The sequence below is a fragment of the Fonsecaea monophora genome (genome assembly GCF_001642475.1).
Source record: "Fonsecaea monophora strain CBS 269.37 chromosome Unknown Scaff31, whole genome shotgun sequence".
Lineage (NCBI taxonomy): Eukaryota > Fungi > Ascomycota > Eurotiomycetes > Chaetothyriales > Herpotrichiellaceae > Fonsecaea > Fonsecaea monophora.
This window is the reverse complement of record NW_019173962.1, coordinates 66,684-89,951: the sequence shown is the minus strand read 5'-3', so window position 1 is coordinate 89,951 and position 23,268 is coordinate 66,684. Positions and strand designations below refer to the sequence as shown.

Genomic DNA, 23,268 nt, shown 5'->3' with positions numbered 1-23,268 from the left:
CCTGTTTCGATAGCCTGGCAGCTCCCAATTGCCCGTGTTTGACTGTGAAAAGACGGGCGATTTGGTGCATTTTCCTCCTCGGACGCGCAAACCCTTTTATGATCGATCGAGAAAGCTGCGCGAGTTGTGGAACCGTGCTCCAATCATCGAAAGGGGGCGAGCGTGGGGTTATCTAGTTGGAGACAAAGACGAATATCCGTTCCCTGGCCATGAATGTGAATGTGAATGTGAATGTGTCGTGTGCACTTTTGATTTGGTTTTTTTTTCTGGTTCCCGCCCTTCTTCTTTACTGCTTTGGTGTCTTTCTCGGTCCGACCTTTGAGCGAATGTCCGGGTGACGTTGAATAAACCGTGGCAGCCAGTTATGACCGACCAGACCGGACCCTCCGGTCGTCGTGCTCAGGATACCGACGAGTTTATTCACCGAGTCGAAGCTGACCGTCTTGCCGCTCTGCGCCTCCAGGTCGGAGATCCACCCCTTCAGCGTGACCTCCTGCGCGTTGGACAGCAGCTGCTGCGGCTCGTGCGACAGCGTGGCCGACCGCGTGCTGCCCTTCAGTCGGCGGCTGAGCGTCGCGTAGTTGACCTCGTTCGCGGTCGCGCACGCGCGGATCGACGGATACTTGCGCGTCTGGTAGTCCGTGATGGCCTGTTGGATTCTGATCTCGCGAGTCGGGGACATTTGGATGACGCGTGATTTTTTAATGAGACGGGATTGGGAGAGTGGTGATCGTCGTCGTCGTAGACTGGGTAGGGCACTGGTATTGTCTGGGTCTGTGGACAGGGAGCGCGTTGTTGCATTAGCAGGTGTACCTACCTACATATGAGTAGGGAGAAGACTTGTGTGGTTGGTTGGTTGGTTTGATCAGATCCGCTGAAGACGGAGTTGGTATTAGGCGGGCCGGCCCCTAGGGTTGTTTGCAGGGGACCCACCATGCAAGTACAATAATACTCGCTAGGTAATACATACGTAGTAAACAACCTTGAAGTCAACCGCGGGATGAACACAACGCCACTTGTGCATGACCACATCTAACCAATATCATTATCCTCAATATCGTCGCAGGCGACAGCCACAAAACGGTCGATTTTAACCCCCCTAAAACAAAACCCTCTCGACAGATCGACTATCCATCCAGTTTTCATACGTACCAGAGAAAGACACATCCACCAGTTCCCCCAAAGAACCAGTCCCGTCTCGTCCTGTCCTTGGACGCGCGCACACCATCACATATATCACATCCTCGAAACAGCAACCATGCTGCGGCGCAAACCCACCGCGCTGACCGTCACCAACGAAGACATCGCCGCGTTTGAGGAGGCGTACCTCCGCCGCCTCGCCTACGCGAGGTACCTCAAGACCGGCGAGGATCCCGAAGGTCTGTTCCGCAACGGCGGCGCGGGGCCAGGCGTGGGCGTGGACGGGAGGATAACGACGACGACCACCGCCGGCGATGCACGCAACATGCGCGGATCTGGCGCCGACGTGGGCGCCGCCACAGGGGCGCAGGTGGCGATCGATCCGAACGACGAGCTTAAGCCGCTACCTGGGGACAAGGCCAGGATTGTGAGGAGTCGGGAGGAGAGGATCATGGGTGGTGCTGGAGGTGGAGGAGGAGGAGCAGGTGCACGGTGATATACCGATCATACATAATACACACACACCACACCACACCACACCACACCACACCACACGCACAAACGTGGAGGGAGCGGGCATGTTGCGTAAACGACAATACCCAACAATCCTCGTCGCATACCCCTTCGCACGGAGAACAATGCGCCCTCAAATCCTGTCATGGTAGAGGTAATCCAGGATGGGATGTCGTGCGGAAATACTGGCCGACAACACCTGCACGCCGCATGGAGATTTTACTTCTTTGCGAAAGAAGACAGGGCGATTCTTCATCAACCAACCGATCCAGCAATCGTCAGAATGGATCACTTGCGACGTAGGTCAGGCTCAACATCACGTTGCGGAAAGTCTTGTCGTGCCGAAGTATCCTCTACGGGGATCGTCTCCTGCGCACACAAAAGGGGCAGTTTGTCTATGGTGTCACTTCCAACCCCGATCATGGTCACCGGGGTGGATGGTGTTCGCTTTTCCACGTACGGCTCATCTATCTACATTGCTTTGCAAGCGCCGAATCAAGGAAACGCGAGACCGTTGGAACTCCGCAGGGGTTGGTTCTGGATGGAATAGGATATAATTCGTGTCTCGGAGCAATATTGGCCGGAGGAAATGATGGAAAACCATAAAGAATCTCGCCAGAACAGTGTGCTGGGGTAGACAAAAGTCCGTCCGAATAGCTTGACACCTTCAGTGGTATTTCCTCCGATCTGTCAAGCAGACCATAAATGTTGCTCGGTTTATTCCATGTGCCCCAAATACAAATACAAAGTCGACGGTTATCACTCCTGCTTATCATCCTCTACCCGCGGTTGTTTGGACCCAGCGCCGTCCTGACTTTCCCCGTTTGTGCCCTGCTGCTGACCCTGGCCTTCTTCAGTGATGGTCTCCATCCTATCCGCATTCCGTCTCTCTTCCTCCTCACGTGCTATACGCTCTCTTTCCAGACGATGCTGTTCTTCTTCCATACTCATCCGCAAAGCCATGGCGAGTTCTGGGTCTGCCGCTGCATCGATGCCAAATTCATCAAATCGACCAGCGCCGCCGCCAGTCTCAATCCCTTCCATACCACCAGCTCCAGCTCCCATATCTCCACCCATGCTGACGATAGGCGTAGTGATGAGGCTGTCGCTAAGCAAACCCGGTCCCGGTGGGATGACGGCAAGGTAATTTCCTTCTCCCGACGAGCCACCTACGGCTTCCACAAATTTCTCCAGTATTGATTTCGTACTTGATTCAACGGCATCGCCAAAGGCCACAAAATCGACCGAGACGTTGTTCTTCTTGCACTTCTTGGCCAACTTGATCAATTCTTTCTCTGTGTCGTTCTTGTCCCCGAATTTCGGATCCAGTTCGCTACATATCAAAACGACGATCCGCTGTCGTTGGGATTTGTTTGCTCTGTGATGGAGGGCCAGCATTGCCACGCTGATAGCCGTGCCTAACCTTATGTGGCCCTTAATCTTGGTCTCGTGTAGGCCAGCCAGGATGGCGCCAATGTTGTTCGTGGGGGTTGTAAGGACCTTGGGACCCGTCCCAGCCATGGACATAATGCCGACCGCGGATTCAGGATTTGAGGAGGTCTTTGCGTTGAAAATGAGTGAGACGACTTCGGACTGTGCTGAGAATCGATTGGGTCTGGCGGACAATAAGTAGCTACTCGTATATGACTTCTGGACCTCACATACAGATAGTCGCCATTCCTGCTGGCCTCGCTGTTGTCAACAACGATCATGGTCGCCTCGAGCACCATATTGGCGGTGTTGTGTGAACCCGAACTTCACAGTTACGTCAATGATTCCTGGTCGAACTGGGAGTTGACAAAAAAGCCACTTGAGTTTCAGAGTGAGAGTGGACTGTGAGGAATTAGAATAGAGGATGCGGACGGAGGAAGTTGGAATGAAGTGACCTGGAAGCTAGAATCACTGTTGCTGGCGGAACCTGAAGGTTGATGCAGGCACAGACGCAGGCGCAGCCGCCAACGCGTCAAGCAGCAGGAGAGCCGCCCCCACCGCCCCTGCGCAGCCTTGGCGTCCTCCGCGTGGAGTTCTTGAGCTGGACTGCCATCTACGACTGTATCCTACTATATTCATCTACTGCACTAGAAATGGCTACACTTCTGGATTCCGCTCGACCACTGTATTGAGGGAATAACAGTATAAGCTACTCATGCGATGATCTCAAAGAATTCAGGTTTCTCAAAGATGCTTTACCTACCTCACTAAACCTTCTGTAGGGAAACAAGTCGAAGATCGATAGGGCATAGATGGAGGCGTGGTTGTGACATATGGGCAGACACCGTTGACGCTTCAGAGCAGCAAGATACAGGAGAGTAATGGATGACAGCCAGTGACGTGGATTTGAGAAAGGCGAAGGGGGATCCTCTCAGGCGCCAGATGCAGATGCGCCGACAGACACCAACCATCTCTATACGGGAGGGTAGTATAGTGGAAGACAGAGACGCGACCCTCACCTGACCGAGCTCCTACCAACGTTGATGGTGGACGACGACCTTTTTTTCACTATGCGCCGGGACGACACGGCCTCGCAGGAGAAGCTCCAGGCGGTGGTCGAAGAGCTTAATCCCCATTCTGACATTAAGGAGTGGGAATTAGAGACGGAGCGCTGCCTGTGCGAACGAGGTATACTATGTCTGGCGCAAACCCTACCGACCCAAGGAGGGAGCCAGACGAGCTGATACAGTGGCTGACGGAGGTCGAGAAGAGGGAGGACAAGATGAGAATGTGTTGAGAGTGGTTCAGCCATTGGGAGCCAGGAGACGCGATAGAGTGCCTCTCGACCATCCTGGCCGAGCAAGGCCTGGAAGTAGAAGACGCACTTATGATACTTGTTTTGAGCCGCAATCTGTCACGATTTATACGTGCAGATAGCCTGGGCGAGACAGACTATGGCCAGCGCTTTCTGCCTGCGTGTTACTTGCAGGCACGACCAACAGTGCGAGATCTGGGGTTTGGTCAGATCTTCAGCCGCTCCGATATCCTCGTAGATTCAATGAATAGACGTCTATGAATACATCTGGGACGACCGTCGAGCATTGATTTAGATGGAAGGTGTAAGCGGGGGAGCGATGATCGCCCCCAGACCCCCACAGAATGTTGCACACATCTTCGCTACTCGTTCTCACTTGACTGACCCCTTCCATGGCCACCACTGTACCTGATGCAGTGACCGGGTGAGCGATGGCGACAGCGGAGATGCCATACCGTTAAGAGCAGACCTTTCCTCCCATCTGCTCGTTTCACTTCTTCACAGAGTCACAATGTAAGTTCAACCTGGTGTCGAGGCGCGGTGTGGAAATGTACCTCGATCGTCTTCTTTCTCCTCCCCCCCCCATTCAATGCCTCTGAGGTCCATGGAGTTTTTTTTTGGGCCATCCTTGGTTAAATTCAATATTTGCGCGCGCAGGCCCGTCTTCGCCCTCCTCATCATCTCCAAAGCCGGCTCGCTCATCTATCACCGCACCTTCCCGACCACGACCCCGGGCACCAGCGCCGGCAGCCTCGCGGGCCAGAGTCAATCCCAAGTGGTGGGCACGCTGGGACTACCAGGCACCTCGACGCTCACCACGAACGACTACCTCGTGCTAGCCGGCACGTTCCACGGCGTGCACGCAATCACGCGCTCTCTCACCCCCAAGCTCCCCGTGACGTCCTCCTCGGGCACCGCACCATCAGGAAGGAACTGGACGTACCCAGACCCGACCGTGCCGCCCTCGGGCATCGAGTCCCTCGAATCCTCATTCTTCCGCCTCACGGTCTTCCAGACGCTGAGCGGGACAAAGTTTCTACTCTTCACCGACCCGAGCATGCCCAACACGGACGTTCTCATGAAGGGCATCTACGAGCGGTACGCCGACTACGTGTGCAAGAACCCCTTTTGGCAGATGGAGATGCCTATCAGGATTGAAGCGTGGGACAGGAGTTTGGGACAATGGTTGACGAGGCGATGAGCGATTTCACAAATATTTCGGCACACGTGCAAGCAGAAGCCACACAACGAAGGTTCAAGATATGGGTTGGAATATCAACCGTGTCGCCTATCAAACACAGCCCGTCAATCAAGCAGGAACTGTCTGCGAAAAGCGGCATTATTCCTCCTCGGGCTGGCTCAAGATACATGCTCTGTCACGGAATTTAATCTCCCACCACCGGGGTGAATCCAATGTCTTATGACAGCGCCCGACAGTGTGGGGAGTGGTCTCTAATAAAGGGGATACAATGGGTTGATGTAGGGTCTGCTAGCCTGGGCAGACCCGTCCGGCCTTCGCTCGGTAGCGGAGGCACACATTTTTGATCCCTCACACCATGCCCCTTAGATACCTTGGGAAGGGAAGGCAAGACTTGAACGCGCGCGAGAGGAATCTTCAAGCAATCTCAGCCGTCTCTGTCTCGATGCGATGACGAGCATGAACCGGACTCTGGGAGGGGCAGAATAGAGGCAAGAGCAAAATCACATAGAAGGCCAAGAGAGAATATTTTGCGATCCATGGAATCGTGCAAACCGGCCATAGACACTCTCGTCTAATGTCATCATCGTCATCAATATCTTTCCAATCCGGTCTACAAATGACCTAGAGCAGAGATTACCTGCTCCAAAATAGGGCTCTCCTTCTGACTTCCGGTCCCTTTTCGTAGATATATCTCCGAGACTGGCACATGTACGCATGCACAGGTATCCATCCTGATCAATCGATCGTAAGACTGCAAGAATTGCAGCATATCTGCCCAGGCAGTCAGTCAATCCCGTCTGATCATAAGTCGTTACCATTGCCCATGTCCCGGTCACCCTGGCCCTTTCTCTCTCTCACATTTCCTCGCCCAGGAGCTTTCGGCCCATATGGTGAAACGTACGTGGCCGTTGACCATGGTGTTTGTCTTCGTTTTGTTTCGCGCATTGTTATTGTCGCTGATGCCCATTCTACGATTGCTCCTTTGCGCGTGGTAAGTGATCGATCACCCTCTCCACTTATGGAGCGCATGCAGAACCCTTTCCTGCGCACCCGTCCAAGCTGAGCATGGGGAAGTTGGGCACATGCGGATATGGGAATGTGCGCGGGCACAGGATCGAAGGCGAGTCTGCCCCAACCAAGCAGTATCCCCAGGCTGTCCTTCAAAGTATGTGGCCTGCTGGGAATACTATCATTGTGCGAACGCGCCCTTGCTGTAATGGTGAGGTACCATGCAGATCAACCTTCGCGTTCTTGTGATTGATAGTTCATAACCCAACTAGAGGCAAAAGAACCCAAAATATTAATGAGTGTAATCCCACCTCCTCTTCAACCTGCCTGCATCAATCACATTAGCAACACTCTGCTGCCACTGTTGAGGGGTCACGAGCATAGCCGCGCCCCCCACTCCGGTTGTAGCGTACGCGGTTCCGGCGGACATGGGCAGCTGGGAGTCTGACACCATTTGCGGTGACGCATTCTGATATGACTGCGACTGCTGTGCGGCAAAGTAGTGTTGTTGGGGCTGTTGCTGCTGAGGGGTATAGCTCGGCAACGAAGCCGCTCCGTAGGTGGGGGAGCTGGTCGAGGTAAAGCTCGCTTGCATGGATTGCATATTCCCTGGAGGGGATGCACCGCTGCCGCCGTACAGGGACGGTGGAGGAGCAAGCGCCGACGCGGGAATAGCGAACGCCGTGTCAAATTGGTCAATGATCGGGGTCGGATTCCACTGAATTTCGGTCGCCGACGTCGGCTGCTGGTAGTAACCACCCGCGGAACTCGGGATGCTTGAAAAGGGTGTTTGTTCCAGCTCGTAGTTCTGGCCATACAAGGGTGTCGGAGGTTTGGAATCAGCGGCATAAACCGAAATAGGCGGCGTGGAGAGGTATGGGGTCTGTCGTGTCATTTGACTTAGATGTTGTGCCCCGTACGGACCAGGCTGTGCTTGCTGCTGCTGCGACTGTTGAAGGTCGACGAGTTTCTGACCCTGTGACTGCAGCGGTAGCTGATGTCGATCGTACGACGGTGGAGAGATAGGAGACGGGCGAGAATTCTCAGACGGTGTTCCATGAGGAAACGACTCCTTGAGTTCAAAGGGCTTGTTGACGTCGGCTGAAAATGCGGCTCGAAGAGCATTGATCTGAGCCTCTGTTTCTGGCATTGGCCAGGCAGAGATACACCGCTCAAGGATCCTCATTTGTCGTACAAAGTAGTCCTTTGCTTCAAAGTTGAACTCTGGATCCGGCGAGGAAAGCGCAACCAGGTGAATCATGATACAGGTTAGGATGGCATAGATGGTGAAATTGATCCCCCTTTGCATCACCAACAACCCCGTCAAATCGAAGTTAGCTAGAATTCCTTCCTGTAGTCGACAAAGGATCTTGGCCGAATTGTAGCAGACACTCATATGGTGTCGCCACTGACTATCAGCAGCAAACGACTGAGACGCTGACAGCTGTGGCCGATGGAGCATCACGATGGCCAGATGATAATGAGAGTGCATGTTTCCCAGAAAATGGGAAGTCACATTAGGCGTCTCGCCTGTCGGTGGAAGTGGCAGTTGTAAGTCTGGTGGAAGCTCATCCGGCCATTTCTGAAAGGAAGCGTTGTATGCCACGAATTCTTTGTCCAGAGCCCAATCCTTCTTCCGTTGCAGTCTGCGGTGGACGTCCGTGATGAGACGAATGTTGCGGACGTTGCGAACGAAGTATGCAAACTGTCTCGAAATTGTCCGTTCGTAGTCGTCCATTTCAGAGCCCGGCGGGCTTTCGCTAATATCAATAGAATTCGGATCTACACCGAAATCGGTTCGTCCTGGATATATGTCAGTCAACGTCACTCTACGGCAAGAAGAGCATTATTCACCTTGCGGACCTCCTACCATGGTCTCGCAAACCAGAAGTGTCTGCCAGATTCGAGTCTTTGTCAGGCACTCAGTCGGGTCGGAACCACATGACTCCCCCGAGGAATGGATTTCATAGTGTAGATGTAATTCGAGATCTTTTGCCATCGTGATTGCCGTTTTACAAGTCATCCACGAACGATAGTAGTAACCTCTTTTGGGGGCACTCTCTCGCGCTTTTAGCAGAAGTAACAAGGCCTGAAGATTGCTCAACCGCGGACTGTCCAGAAAGAACGGTTCGTGTTCTCCCGCTTGTTAGCAGCGTACAGCCAAAAGGGTGTATCGTACTTACTGTTGGCCAAAGCAAGCCATTGTGCGCCTTGGGCTGGATCATCTGACAGGCGACCAGCATTGGCAAAAACGGCTTCCAGGATAAGAGGTGAGATGGATGACTGATCATTGTGCCACTGATTGTAGAATTGTTGTCTGTTCAGCACTGGCACGTATGGGTGGACGTTATTGAAATACGTCTCAAAGGCTTGCATCGCGTCCTCGTGCGACGGCATCAGGGCCGGAGGGATCCTGATTTGAGAGCCTGCATCGGTGCTAAAGGCAGCAGCAATTCGTGGTTCAGGTTCAGGTTCCTGAATGGGGAGGTCCAGTTCTTTGCTGCTTTTTTCCGATCGAATATAGGGAGCGACTCCGCTTTCACCAATCTTGAGCTGCCCAAGGTGTTCCATGAGATCTTCGGCAGTGAATTGGTCGATCGGGGAAGACCCAGCGCGCTCTTGCCTGAAAGATGTCTCATCATATTGGGTCTGCGCATACGTTTGAGAAGCATTCTGGAAGGTGTCGTGTAGCGTCCCGGGGATTTGATGGGAGTCTGGGTAAAAGCTGTCGTAGGTCTTTTCGTTGGCTTGGAACAACGGCTTCTGGTGATTGGTCACGTATGCATCGTATGAGTATGGGGTTCCTTGGTTGAGTTGGAAGGCTGGGGCTGCGGGCGCATAGCTCTGGACTTGTTGTTGGCCAGGTGCGACTAATGCGGCTGAGTATGAAGGCGGTCCGCCCGTCTCTTCGCCAGCACTCCCCGGCCCAATATCTCCTGCATCACCGTCCAATCCTCCCGCCGGAGGGATGCATTGAAGTTTCAGCCGAACACAGGCGGCGCAAGGCCATGTGTTGGTTGTGGCAGAGTCGCACTTGATCTTCCGTCGACGACATCCTTCACAGGCTCTCATTACCTTGAGTCGCTTATGTCGGTTATGCTCATCGACAAAGACGTAGTTCTTGGGGCCGGGAGGAGGCGCGGATGACAGAGAATAGCTCTGCATAGTGGCATCTCATCCACTCGGACTGACACCACATTGGGTAAGTGCGAGAACGGCGGGTGCTCGATCGAGGAGTTGTGGCCGTGGTGAGATGGTCCAGCGTCGAATCAATGACTAACTCGTGAATAAGCGGGCAGCCGGATTGCGCGCATATAAGAACGTACGCAAAGAAGAGGGCTGTCGCAAAAGAGGCGCGTGGTGAGGTTGAACGGAGATGGGAAGAGGCCAAAGGGTGAGCGCGTGCTAAATGGGCAGATTTGGATGATGGATGATGGGACTCTTTTCGTGTAGCGCAACCTCGAAACCCTTCGACCTCGGCACGTTGGGGCACTTTGAAGCGTTTTGAATGCACAGGTTCAGGCAGAGTCGGGTTTGTGGTCAGCCACAAGAACGTTGGCAGAGGCAAAAACTTCACCAAGTTCGAGGCATCAGGCGTGAAGATGCCTGGGCCATGTTCGAGTCTCAAGGCAGGGAGGATGGTTCCGACGGTAGCGGGCGGAGCGCGTTGACAGGACACGGCCCTCTTTGCACATGCGACAAGAACAACGTACGAGGTACAAGACTTGTTCGCCTAAGAAGTCAGCGGCCGTGGAGTGGGTAGGAATGGTGTTTGTATGCTGCCGGTTTGTGGGAACAGCCACAGCCTATTCGCATCCGAGTTCTTGTCCTTGGTTGTGGTCACGAAAATGCCACCGGAGGGTTGGAGGGCAGATCTACACCAGGATCTGATCCTATAGGGGCGACGGTTTAAGATACAAAATAAGGAAGGGGAATTGCAGTCCCAAGTTTGGGGAGTGGTCAACCACTATTGCAAGGATGAATGCTCCTGTGTGGTGAAAGGTGAGTGGTGGGCGGTGCTACGGAGCGTCAGGGAACGGACGAAGGAATCATTGTTGAGCTGCTTACCCAGCCAGCTTTCACCAGCTCTCTCCCTGGTGTCCCTGCTCACCCACCCATCATCTGTTCGCCATTTTGCCTCTGGCCTCCTGTCTTGGAGGGGCTGGAGGCGCCGTCAGCCCTAAATGCAACGTCAGGACTGCCGGCTTGACCAAACTCTGTGCCCTCGGACTCGCCGCCCTACGAGCCTGTGGCCACCGACCAGTGGAGAGTCAGTCTACACGTCTACAAGTGACCGACACTTCGATCATCATCTCTACCTTGCGCTTCGGAGGGTACATGCTATTTGTGCCAGCAATGTCCCACGTTCTCCATCAACAGCACCTCAGGCACCCGGAGTTATTGAACTGCGCACCAGCGTATGGAGATTTTGCGAGGGTTCCACGGCGAATAAGACCACCAGTTTTGTTTCAGAAGAAAAAAGAATAAAAAGAAAAGAAAACTCGTGAAGCAAAACTCTACAAGGAATATGGCTGTGCGGGTGTGCAAGGGGGCACCATCACTGTTACGGCTTGCGCGATACAAGGATGACTGCACATGCCTAAAGCTGCTCCTTAAATTCCCTGATCCCAAGACTCAGGGGGTTCAGCGTTACGCTACTCCCTGATCCACGATGGACTGGACAGTTATTGCCGCAGATCAGACAGGCTTTCCCCTGGACAGCCTGATGCCACAACTCGAAGACCTAACGTCAGAGAGAGCGCCATAGTGGTTTCCATTGTGCAGTAAGCCCTCAAAAATTCCATTCTCTTACCAGATGGTTGGTTCTTCCCGAGGCGCAAACAATGGTTCTTGTCTGCGCCACGATCGGCCGTTTCGAGCTGTTGAGAGCAAGCCAAAGATTGTAGATACGGCCCTGCAGCTGGACCTGTTACCAGTAGGGATTCTTCCGGGAAGAAAACATACTCTGTGATGCTATGGTTGCCTGGAGTACGCCATCTGTCTCGCCATCACAGGCTCGTGGCGTTAGAGGACAGGATTATCAGAGGACCGCACCACCAGTGCGAGCCGGTCTCTGCACTTAATCAGAGCTCCTAGTTGTTTATTCTCGACAGAAAGCCTCGTTGTTTCATCAATCTAACCAGATATACCAACTACCCTCAAGGACTTAGTGCCTGAACTTCCAGCGGAATGTGTGCGAATACGTGTTCTGCACATAATCAAAGCGGGTATATCCAGGACACACGACCAGGAAGGCGGACAGCGGCCCGCCGGAAACGCATGTGATGACATTGGACTCGCACTCGTTAAAAGTTATTCACCCCAGCTCGCGTGTCTTCCACCATGAAAAATCCTGCTCTTTGCCACTCAGGCGAAAAGTGCTGACGGCCGAAAGAAGTAAGGTTCCAGAAGCACTTGAGACAATGCCGATCGAAGGCGAGGATGTGGTGGATCACAAGCGGGGAGTGCATCAGCTGTGCAGGGCCCAGAGAACGAAAAGCTATTCGCTTTTGGAGGGCACAGACGTCAACATGACACCAGGAAGTTTGGACACGGGTCATGATCTCATCTTCTAGCTCGTGTGCTGTGCGAAGAGAACCTGCGGCAAAGATACCTGTAGATACTGAGTGCTTCAGTTCAAGGCGTATTCTTCGGTCGACAGGCTACAGAATGAATGATCGACACTGTCCCACAATGTGCTGCTCTGAAGGCGTGCTCCGCAGCTGACTAACCAAATTCCAGACAATGGTCGAAGAACTGCCAAGATGTGACCACGTGACTGTACTCTCCAACGCTTCCAGAAGACGTCTTCGCCTCTTTTGAATTTCAGGCGCAAAATCCATCTCCCAACCACTGCGACACGATCCACGCGCACTCGTAACCTATTTCTCTCCGTTTCAAGTCGGATAGACTCCCTTTGAGAAATCACCCCTAACCAAAATCCGCGCCATGGAAGACGGAAAGAATGCGAATCCACTGGTTCTCAACCCTTCAGATCTTCCGACCCGAAAGCGGCGCGCATCAGCAAGGGACGACCATACCTTCGGTAACTCTACCTTTGCGTATCCCGCGCCGTCGTTCGCTGTCGACCCTTTCACACGTTCCGCTAGTCCATCATCCATAGAGGCAAGCGACAGCGATGCAGAAGAAGAGCCTATTGATACCCAGGAGATCTATGACCTGATAGCCACCATGTCTGATCCTGAACATCCCATTACGCTCGGCTCCCTGGCCGTCGTGTCATTGCCCGATATTTCCATCAGACCTACCATTCCCAACCGGCCAAACTCGAATCTCCAAACAGTCACGGTCTTGATCACTCCCACAATCCAGCATTGCAGTTTGGCCACTGTGATAGGACTGGGAGTGCGGGTCCGGCTGGAAGAGTCCCTTCCTCCTAGATTTAGGGTTGATGTCAGGATCAAAGAGGGTACGCATTCAACGGCAGATGAGGTCAATAAACAATTAGCAGACAAGGAGAGAGTTGCTGCAGCTCTGTGGAACCCTACCCTCCAGAGTTTTATCAAGAAAATGTTGGAGACATGCGAATGATAAGGTATTCCCGACAGGGAATGGGGATTGGGAGACACGCCAGTTGTTACACGAGGTTAATGATATCATGAACACCACAAAGGCCTAGCCGACAGGACACAATTGAAAGAAGCGGATGGCCATCAGCAAGACTGGCCTCGGAAGCGACAATACTCCAGATACCTTACTTCCACAGCCTTTCACGTGATCATCTTTTGAGCACAGATCTTGGGCTGAAACGTGCATCTACAAGTCCTCCTACTCGTAGATGATGCCAAGTCCGGTCCCTCGAGATTGAAGATGCGAGATCAGGCCACGCATTTGTCATGATCGTTACTCAGACAGTTGGAGCGTCCACTCTGGCCAAAAGCCCTCATAAAGAATCAGAAGCTGGTCGGCGTATAGGGAAAGAGTGATGGTCCGCTGCTGACGACGCATGCACATGTTTGAGCGCGCAGCTTCAGAGCGGGCTCCATAGCGGTAAGCGGCTACCCTACATAGGAGCAAGTCTACTCGTGCACCGAAGGCCAAGTGCACACTCAGCATTGGCAGATATGTCACAAATACTTATAGATCATGTGTGTCAGGGATCCAAGGCTCATGGAGGCGAGTTTGGGTCTGGGCAGATGGCATTGTGCAGCAAGCACATCGAGGTTAACGAGCATCCGAAGATCCCAAAGTTCAGCTGAAGCTGCTTGGCTACATTACTGCCAAGCTGAACCATTTCATGACCAATTCGATTTAGGAAAGGCATGTACCGGGTAACGATACGGAGTATTCACAGTACAATACCAGTAATTCCTTCAGGAACCAGAGAGAGAACCTTTGTTGCCATACCTACATACTCGCATGTTTTACTGGCACCTGTTAATTCTGAAGCTCCTTCCTCAGGATTGTTGTAAAGATGTGGCCAATCCAATTCTATAGCCTTCTTCGCAATGATGGTCAAACGACCACATGAAGAATTGCGCTGGTGAACTCCATACAATATACTAACAACGAGAAGCATATTGGCACCTCTTTGTCAACATTATATGACTCTGCAGGCATCTCAACATACGGTCGACGTAAGTGCTTGAGAGTCGTAACTTCCGCAGACAGGATGCGTTTCGGTCTTCATTTCAAAATTATGCTACCATCAAGCAACTTGGACGGTCTCCCTCCTTTTGTTCCCTGGGTACCGATCCTCTGTCAACCAAACCTCGGGCCGGGTTAATTGTGGCATCAGTACGGCCTTGGAGGACCTGGCTCCGCGGATACATCTGAGCAAGTGAGTGGCGATAATTCATCCACAAACCTCTCAGCGTGCTAATGCCAATGTAGTCCTTTTCTGTGGCTTCAGACAACGTTCAGCCTCACTGTATCGACACATCGTGTCAACCTTCCACAAGCTGCTCGCCACAGTACCGCCTTGACCATCAGCAGATGTGTGGAGGCAACGGATTCAATGGACTTCAAACACTTGGAAGTATCTATGCCTCGCAGCGCATTAGACTCAACTAGTCCGACGGATTGACAGTTCCCTCTTTTCGATCTGAGCTCACTCGACCCGTGCCTTCGTCAATTGGTCTGCGTCAAATGAGTTCCGAACTCCAAATCGAGAGGAAGTGGATCAGTGAAGCTAGGAAGCTGGAACCATGAGCGTAAGAGAACCGTTATGTCAAGAAGTAAACCACCTCGAAGGCTCAGGAGGAATAGATACCCGTGGGAAAACAGCTGCGCGGCGCGTTTTGAGGACAGCCATGAGATGTATCGGAACGCTGCATTCGATTCATGCAAGGTATCTGCAATTCAGGACTCATAGACGTTCTACCACCGTGAACCTCGCTTTTGTCACAGAGTATTGACCCTGCCCAGGACGGTTCTCGCGCACAAGACCATGCATTGCGAGATGTCGACGGGGAGCAGTTCCATGTGTGGCCACGACGAAGATACAGAAGGTAGCAGTCCTGCTCTGCGCAGCTGGCCTCCATAGCCTGGCCCGGTTGCTGAACCGCACTCATACCCATACATGCCTTGCTTTCCTTCTGTGGCAGTGGCAGACGGGATCAAGGGGCATCCGAGAAAAGCAACTATCACTGATGGGTCTGCAACGTCAAGTTGAAGTTACACTGCGGCAGGAGGATGGAGTACGCGAAATGGCCCTGCTCGTGAAGAAATGGGGGAATCTCAGTGGCGGGAACGATCCCAGCAGTGGTGGAGAGGTGCCAGGGTCAGGCACTGATCCGCAGGCTAGTCGTGTGAACTGCTCTCTCCTACTCGTACTCGTAGGTAAGTGACGCTTCAGGATGCAATCAACACAAGGAGTGGTCAATCTCCACAACAACATCAGTACGAATGTTGTTTTTCTACTGAAAGAATAATTCCTTCTTTCAGTGATGGTGGCAGATCCGAGCACTTGAGAACCTTACAATGGGTAAACTTCTCAGCTGGCACATGGTAACCCTTGCGATTGCTAGGGCGAAATCACTTTGTCTTTGCGGGATACGGGTCGAACCGAACAGTTTGCTGGTTCAAGATGTACAATTATGTACTTGCACACACTGGTTGAACACTCCTGGTAATACCATGCCTGTCTTGCCATATGAGACCTATTCGCCATTGCTTGAAGACGACTGCTCCCCGGCCGCAGTCATCCTGGTGCTCCCGTGCCAGGAGCGTCATATGTTAGTTTACAGGTCCGTCGGCTTCATGTACCCAGATGGCGAAGGATCGATCCTTCTCTTGCATCCTCGATGGTTTGCAACACAGTCCGATCAAAACACCGACGTTGTCTTCGGTTTTGACCAGAGCCGTAACTGCGCTCCATCTATCCACAGCCTCTTTCGTCACCTAAAATTAATACAGTGAGATTTCAAAGAACATAGAAGATCCCGAGACCATCAACTCCTATCATAACCTCTACCTAATAGGCACCTACCTACACAGGCAAGTCTGGTGATGTACTGAATGCATTGTTGTCGAAATGTCATGTAACAATGAATGTTGTGTATGCGAAATTACGCGCCATCTCCACTTAGCGAGACGCTACTCCCAATCGGGCATGAGCTTGATCGGCGCAGGTCCAGGCCTCGTCGGCCAGTCACTCGCAGCCTTTGACTGCACGTGGGGGAATGCAGCATCTCGATTGGTAGACAAAACTTAAAAACCACCTCGCGACCTCAACCACAAATTCAACGCGCCGAGTTTGCCATTCCCCAATTTTATTTTCGTTCCCTTGTAAGCGATCACACGGTTGCTCTTAGTTCTGATGCTTGGTTCGAAGAAGATTTCAATGAAAAAGACCGCGCGGATGGCAAACAGCGCCGCCGCTCATATGCCGGGCTGAAGGAAAGGCATACCGAGAACAAAGCAACCGGAAGCCAACGATTCCCAGATGCCATGGGGGCCATCCAGAGGGCTGTACGAGGTATCCTCGTCCTAGTAACTGCAGCCGCATGTTTGATGCAAGCGGCACGAGTTAGTGCGGGCGGTGATCAAGGCGTCCATGCTCCCTGCTCAGATCAACCTCACCTCCACCGAACTGTTCTGCGGAATCACCGATCTCATGGAGCTTGTAATCGTCTGAGACTCGATCTCACTCGATCTCGTGGCAGCCATTGTCGAGGATGAGAGGGAGAGAGAGACGTGACATTCCGGCTTTCATCTACGTTTTCAAATGTAGTCCTGGTAATACTTGTTTTGTAGATAATGATGAAAGTTTCCATGACATAAAACGGATTCTTGGCAGAAGGCGTAACTCAAAGTTTGTCGCGTGTGTCAAGCACAAAAGTCTGCCTTTTTATCTCCGTCATTTTGACTTGCCGAATACTTGTCGTGCCTGCCTCGTAGCGGCGAATGTCAAATTTTTTTTCTTCTCTTCGCCTGCGTATTTTCGCCTGACGCCGCTCATCAATCTCCAGACACATCACTCATCCACTCCATACACACACCATACACAATGATTCCTTCTTCGACTCCTCCCTGTCCCGCTTATAATGACCCTTGTCGGCAACGCGCCCATTGCTCACTGATGAGCATTCTCCATCTGGATATCGCTCCACCTACGACCCTACCCAGCCTCCCACCTCCCACCTCCCACGGTCCCTCCCACGGTAGCCATCGACTGACCCTCTTATCGTGCAGCTCGGGTTAAACCCAACAAGTCACATCATCCGCCTGCAGCACTCGGCCCCCCTCTTCTAATCTCATCCATGACCCTTACCTTCCCCCAATACCAATAACAACGGCACGCTGTCACGCCCCTCGTGTACCTTTTCTGTCGCTTGTGGACGAATGAATGGACCTCCTTGCTACTCGTGGCTCTCTCCCGCCTGTTTTTGGTATGCTTCGCCCGTTGCCAGCTCCCGTGGAATGCCTCTTCAGTGGATAATACCTCCCCTGCAAGCCATCCGTCACTTCCGTGCGACAAGCCTTTTTATACTATGGCCTGGGGCCTTTGACCTGTTGCTTAGCCCATGTCCGTCGACTCTCAAGCTTTGGCCAATTGACGAGCTGCCTTGGCTGTCGTCAAGATCGTTTCTTATTTTTCCGGCTGCGAGTCTCCGCTTTCCTACACAAATTTCTTGTGCGCTCCATTTTTCCCATAAAAAAGCCGGAACCCTTTTCTTGAACTTTACTTCTCCTCTGTCAACCTCGACTCATCAACATCTTTTACCACAACCTCCGCCCCCCCTCAGCCTTGTGTCTCCTGTATTCCATCCTTGGTATATCCCATTGACTGATACACCATGGCTGGCAACGGAGAGGACGAGGTCACGCGATATGGGCCCAATCCCCCGCATGGTCCCGATGTTTCGGGTACTCACGCCCCCTTCGAGGATCCTCATCTGGACATGACCACAAATGAGAAGGACGTCTTCCGATACCTCCTGAAACCCGACGACCTGTACGACGAGAATGGCGTCTACTGGGCTGACCTCCCTATCATCAAGCGAGTCAAGTTCGTCTCCAAGGTCGACCGAGAAGAGACCAGGAGAGAGTTCTCCGCCTTCTGGGAAATCTTCAAGAAGGACCCTCTGGCGCCCGTCGGTTTCTACTTCCGCAACATGGTTCTCCCCGGTGCCGGTCTCGGTCTGGAAGGTTACGTGCTCTTCTCCATTGGCAACATCAAGCCGCTCTTCCAAGGCGCATTCCCCGATTGCTGGAAATCCAACAAGATCTGCAGCAAGACGTGGATCAACGCTGTCGACTACCTTGAAATCTGTGGTATCATCTGTGGTCAAATCCTCGTCGGTGTCATTGGTGACTGGATCGGCCGTCGCTGGGGTTTGATCCAGGATGCCACAATCATGTTCATCGGTCTCGTCATGCTGGTCTGCGCCTGGGGTGTTACCCAAAACGGCTGGGTCATCTGCTACGCTTGGTCGCTCTTCTTCTACGGCATTGGTGTCGGAGGTGAATATCCCATGACTGCCACCTCTGGTATGGAGAACGCTGTCGGTTCCGGCAAAGTGTCGACCCGTGAGGATCGTCTGCACAGAGGTCGCAAGGTCGTCAGCGCCTTCTTGATGCAAGGTTGGGGTCAATTCTTCAACCAGGTCATCCTCATCATTTTGCTCTTGGTCTTCCACCACGGTAGCGGCAACGCCCCGTACTCCAAGGTCGCTGCCCAGTACACCTACCGTGTCTCCTTTGCCATTCCCGCCGTCGGTACCGCTTGGCTGATCTACTTCCGTACCTTCAAAGTCAAGGCCAGCGCCAACAGGCAGCTGAGAATTGCCAAGAAGAAGAACGCCGTCACCGGTTACGACGTTGAATCCCTCAAGTTGACCTTTTATTACTTTGGCGGTCGTGTCATCGCTACTGCTGGCACGTGGTACATGAACGACGTGTTTTTCTATGGCAACAAGTTGTTCCAGAGCGAGTTCATCAGTGTCATCATGCCTGAGACGAAATCCATCATGCCCGGTTGGCTGTACAACCTGATCAACGTTGGTGTGTCATTATGCGGTTACTACCTGGCCAGTTTCTTGGTTGACAACAAGCTATATGGCCGCAAGCACATGCAATCACTCGGCTTCTTGATGGACTTTATCTTCTTCATTATTCCCGGCACCCAGCTTAGCTACTACACCTCTCGCGACCACATCAAGGAATTCCAGACCATGTACTTCCTGTCGTCGTTCTTCCAGCAATTTGGTCCCAACTGTGTCACCTTCCTTGCGGCCGCTGAAGTCTACCCTGTCGCCGTCCGTGCTACGGCACACGGTTTCTCCGCTGCTGTCGGTAAGTTGGGCGCTCTGACTGCCGCCGTCGGCTACAGCTACTGGTCCACCCAGACCAAGTTCTGGGTTGTCCCGTGGTTTGGTCTTGCTGGTGTCATCATCAACGTTCTTTTCATGCCCGACACGACCGGCCTCGATCTCAAGGAACAAGAACGCCGGTGGGCCTACATCCGCGCCGGTCGCGAGAAGGACTACCATGGTATCGCCATCCACCCCAAGCACTTGAGCTTGTGGGAGCGCCTCCGTGGAGTCGGCAAGCCGTATGACCCTGAGCTTGACTTCAAGCAGCGGATTGAGGAGATGCGTGGCGAGTGGGAAGCCCGCATGCAAGCCAGAGCCGAGGAGAAGGAGGCCGACGAACTTGCCCAAGCTGAGGATGACGATGACTTCCACTCTGAGGTTTCGTCTTACTTCAAGCGGTCCACCAAGTCACCCAACCTAAAGGGAATGGAGAATGAGAAGATCCCCGAGGACCGGGAATTGAACGGCCAGAATGGTATTTAAACTCGGTTTTTGATTCGGACAGACGGAAATAGGAGATATGGGACGCATTGCGAGGAGAGAAGGGATCGTACGAGGTGGACGATGTGGGACCCTGTGACAACAAACTCGATTCTCTTTGTACCTTTGGGGAGTGGCAACAAAAGCGGGATAGACCTTCTTTGCGAAAGAACAAGTGTCTGTGCGTGTGGATCATGTACCGGCAGCAAAGGACCGTTGAGAGAGAGAGAGAGAGAGAGATTCCCCTCATGACCCAACAACATAAACGACCCTCCCGACTGCACCCACTCGTGATTTTGGTGACAATCCATTGTCTTTTTCCTTTTTCCTTGCCCAGTTGATACCGCGGCTCACCGCTTGCGATATATATATACACTGCTACTGTTACTGCTACTGCGACAAGGGAGTATTGATAATGCCAAAAGATGAAACATGACGATATGGTTCGTTCTTGTTTTGGATGTGAATGTGATGATGGATATGAATATGAATATAATATGAAGATGATGAACACGAATATGGACGAATCGCGAGTCTCTGCTGCGAAATGAGTGCGAGGACTCGGTAGAGCAGGGTTACAGAGCCAGTGAGCTGGTCAGACAGCCAGACAGACAACAACGCAGCACACCTACAGACAAGTTCGGGGTAGTGTGATCGGAGCACAGGACCGAGGACCGCCTACCGGGGTTCGGATACGTACATACCGAATACATTACCCTCTGATACCCTCCGTCCCGACTGCCGAGTTAGTTACCTACATAGGTACCTTATCTTGTCGTTCCCCCTTGCCACTCCAGTCCAGTCCACACCAAGACAATACACTACTTTTACCTCGTACACTATACTACTACCACTAGTGCCTTCATGTTAGATCCAGTCCATATTAGACGAAACCAGATCGGATCACTCCCGAGGTTCCTGCCTGCTCAATCGCTTGTTCGTTTTTTTCGCTCTCGCCAATCTCCTCTTCTTTCTTACGAGTAATGTGTGCATAATATATACCCCGAACAATGATTTATCCTTTTACCATATTCGTTCAGGAAAGGGACCCAGGCCGCTTTTTATGTATACTCGGGCACGTGACAGAGCGTTGGGGAATGGAACAAACGAAGTACAAAGCTAGTAATAATAATAAAAAAAAAAGGTCCAGTGAGGGCAAATTGTCACACTACTCTATCTCTAAAAGATATGGTCTGGGTTTGACACGATACCGTAGAAAAGCTGGTTGGCCCACGGACCATAAACAGCCTTGCGCAGGGGCGCCTCGAAGAGGTCGCGAATCTGGTCGAGACTGTAACCGGCATTGATGGCCAACTGCAGCATGACGCGAGCCTGATCACCTCCGACATAACCAGATTTGATCCTACCCAATACGTTAGCAACCTGATATAAATGGAAAAAAAGCTTGGGAAGGTAAAAATGAGATGCTTGATCACGGGATTTTGAGCCGCAAAAAAAAAAAAGTTTCTGTTCTCATGCCACTTACACTGGACCGGGAGTGATTCCTGGAACACCAGCACCGGTGATGGGTCGCGGCGCCGCGACAACGGGGATTCCACGGGCGTACAGGTCGGTGGCGGCTGCTGTTGCCGTAGAGCTGAGCGAAGCGGCGCCGGCACCGAGAATCACCAAGCCCCTAGAGAGAGAGTTAAGTCAGACCTGGACATAGACAACTACCCAGTCATTCCTGGCGGTCACTGCGACTTACTTTGCACCGTTGGCGACCGCAGCGTACATGAGAGAGGCGTCAAATCCCTCTGTGGTAAGGGGTTAGCACTGAACGTATGAAGCTAACTTTTCTGGCTCAAAATCTTAATGGCAACTTACGGTGTCCGTAGAGAGTGATCACACTCGGCAGAACCGTTGTGGTGCTGATGTCGAAATAAGGGCGGCCAGTAGGCAGGGCAGCGTCAAAGTAGTAGTACGGCTGACCGGCCAGGAAGACGCCAACGTTACCCTGCTCGAGCGATTTGAAGGTATCGGGTGTGTTGGCATCCAGCTTGGTCGAGTAGAATATGCTGGTCAAACGGTCGTTCAAGGATATCAGGCCGCCGCGGCCAACGGTGTCAGGAGACACGGCGGCGGCAACCGCTTGGTAGAAGTTGGCACGGCCGTCCGGCGAAAGGTACGTGTCGGGACGCATGGCGGCTGTGACGATAAAGGGCTTGTTGCACTGGAATGTCAGGTCCACGCCGAATGCCGTCTCCGCAAGTGTGTTGGTGCCGTGGATCATGACGGCGGCAGTGATATCAGAGCCTGGCGAGCAGAGCAACCTGTTTGCGATCTGCGACACGTTCAGGAAAGTGGATGAGTTTATGTTTGAGCTGCCGCCAGGGGATGGTATGCTGATATAAGATAGCTGGGCGACCTGCAACACCTCTGATACGTTTGCAACCAGCTCCGGGAACGTTGGGCCTACACCGCTGCCATAGTTGATGTTGTCCACACGACTCCAGTTGGACGCTGACATGAGGGTGGCTGAGAGCGGTCCAAAAACACTATAGTTTCGAGTTAGCCCGGGTGGACTTTTGAGCGACTTATATGTACCGAGATGGGCCACTTGATGATAGCTTGGGGGCCCCCCAACGGAAGGGAGCTTGCTGAAGACTTACACAACCTTGGGCAACGAGGCATTGCTTGAGATATAGTCAAGGGTCGCCGGGCCGCCAAGAGGAGCAGCGAGAGCTCCGGCAGCCAGGCAAACGGCGGCAACGAGACGAGCATACATGATGTCCAAAAGCTCAGGTGGGCGCAACGTACAAACCAAGCGGGAGAAGCAGAAGAAGCAGACAGAGGAGTAGTCCGAGTTGTAGAGTCGGAGGTGCGTCCGTCGCCCTTAAATATCCACAAAGTCCTGTTATCTTTTCCCTTTGACAAACTATCTATGTATCTCAAAGCCGATCGGAGCAATGATCCCGGCGTGTTGAAGCTATTGAGGACATCCGCACGCGAACACGGCATTGGAGACTCGCCTAGGCTAGAAGCGAAGGTGAAGCTTCCCCATCTATAGACACTAGTCTTCTGGTCTTTGTATTGACTGGTCCCGAATAGTGGTAAGTCGAAGAGAATGCATCCGCATAGTAGGAATCGTAGACACTAGGATCTCCACAGCGGTCCAATTCAACCCGGTGCCTGACGGGTCCTAACCCGCTAGCTCTGTATGTTTTTTTCCTCTTATCTCTAAGATTCGGGGAAGTCCGCTTTCCTAACTAGAGAGAGAGAGAGAGTGATTCAAACATGTAAAAACTATTAAAATGGCAATTCTGCTTGCGATGATATTTATCGAGCAGAACAATGTAATGGGGAGGTTTGCTGTAGTGGACAGGCGGATAGCGAGACTGGGTGATTTGCCTGGACTAGGCACAGGTCCCAGGATAGGGTCCTTCCTCTTCTGGCCTAGT

The 23,268-nt window shown here is 52.6% G+C and overlaps 9 protein-coding genes across 9 annotated transcripts; 4 read left to right on the top strand and 5 right to left on the bottom strand.

Annotated features, from left to right (window-relative positions):
- Window positions 1-286: 286 nt before the first annotated feature.
- Window positions 287-682, bottom strand: AYO21_05117 (hypothetical protein; the record flags this gene model as incomplete). The annotated part of the gene is made up of 1 exon (XM_022655088.1): window positions 287-682. The coding sequence occupies one exon, from the start codon at window positions 680-682 to the stop codon at window positions 287-289; it is 396 nt and encodes a 131-aa protein (XP_022512573.1).
- Window positions 683-1,258: 576 nt separating this feature from the next.
- On the top strand, window positions 1,259-1,636 carry AYO21_05116 (hypothetical protein; the record flags this gene model as incomplete). The annotated part of the gene is made up of 1 exon (XM_022655087.1): window positions 1,259-1,636. The coding sequence occupies one exon, from the start codon at window positions 1,259-1,261 to the stop codon at window positions 1,634-1,636; it is 378 nt and encodes a 125-aa protein (XP_022512572.1).
- A 776-nt stretch (window positions 1,637-2,412) lies between these two features.
- Window positions 2,413-3,383, bottom strand: AYO21_05115 (hypothetical protein; the record flags this gene model as incomplete). The annotated part of the gene is made up of 2 exons (XM_022655086.1): window positions 2,413-3,268; window positions 3,319-3,383. 2 exons carry the CDS (start codon window positions 3,381-3,383, stop codon window positions 2,413-2,415), a joined length of 921 nt encoding a protein of 306 aa, XP_022512571.1.
- Window positions 3,384-4,154: 771 nt separating this feature from the next.
- Window positions 4,155-5,600, top strand: AYO21_05114 (hypothetical protein; the record flags this gene model as incomplete). Its single annotated transcript, XM_022655085.1, has 2 exons — window positions 4,155-4,261; window positions 5,057-5,600. The coding sequence occupies 2 exons, from the start codon at window positions 4,155-4,157 to the stop codon at window positions 5,598-5,600; spliced, it is 651 nt and encodes a 216-aa protein (XP_022512570.1).
- A 1,300-nt stretch (window positions 5,601-6,900) lies between these two features.
- AYO21_05113 (hypothetical protein) lies at window positions 6,901-8,607 on the bottom strand (the record flags this gene model as incomplete). The annotated part of the gene is made up of 2 exons (XM_022655084.1): window positions 6,901-8,411; window positions 8,463-8,607. The coding sequence occupies 2 exons, from the start codon at window positions 8,605-8,607 to the stop codon at window positions 6,901-6,903; spliced, it is 1,656 nt and encodes a 551-aa protein (XP_022512569.1).
- A 101-nt stretch (window positions 8,608-8,708) lies between these two features.
- Window positions 8,709-9,773, bottom strand: AYO21_05112 (hypothetical protein; the record flags this gene model as incomplete). Its single annotated transcript, XM_022655083.1, has 1 exon — window positions 8,709-9,773. The coding sequence occupies one exon, from the start codon at window positions 9,771-9,773 to the stop codon at window positions 8,709-8,711; it is 1,065 nt and encodes a 354-aa protein (XP_022512568.1).
- Window positions 9,774-12,557: 2,784 nt separating this feature from the next.
- On the top strand, window positions 12,558-13,160 carry AYO21_05111 (hypothetical protein; the record flags this gene model as incomplete). The annotated part of the gene is made up of 1 exon (XM_022655082.1): window positions 12,558-13,160. One exon carries the CDS (start codon window positions 12,558-12,560, stop codon window positions 13,158-13,160), a length of 603 nt encoding a protein of 200 aa, XP_022512567.1.
- A 4,709-nt stretch (window positions 13,161-17,869) lies between these two features.
- On the top strand, window positions 17,870-19,870 carry AYO21_05110 (hypothetical protein; the record flags this gene model as incomplete). The annotated part of the gene is made up of 1 exon (XM_022655081.1): window positions 17,870-19,870. The coding sequence occupies one exon, from the start codon at window positions 17,870-17,872 to the stop codon at window positions 19,868-19,870; it is 2,001 nt and encodes a 666-aa protein (XP_022512566.1).
- Window positions 19,871-21,046: 1,176 nt separating this feature from the next.
- AYO21_05109 (hypothetical protein) lies at window positions 21,047-22,595 on the bottom strand (the record flags this gene model as incomplete). The annotated part of the gene is made up of 5 exons (XM_022655080.1): window positions 21,047-21,230; window positions 21,354-21,503; window positions 21,576-21,624; window positions 21,695-22,365; window positions 22,480-22,595. 5 exons carry the CDS (start codon window positions 22,593-22,595, stop codon window positions 21,047-21,049), a joined length of 1,170 nt encoding a protein of 389 aa, XP_022512565.1.
- Between the last annotated feature and the right edge of the window lie 673 nt (window positions 22,596-23,268).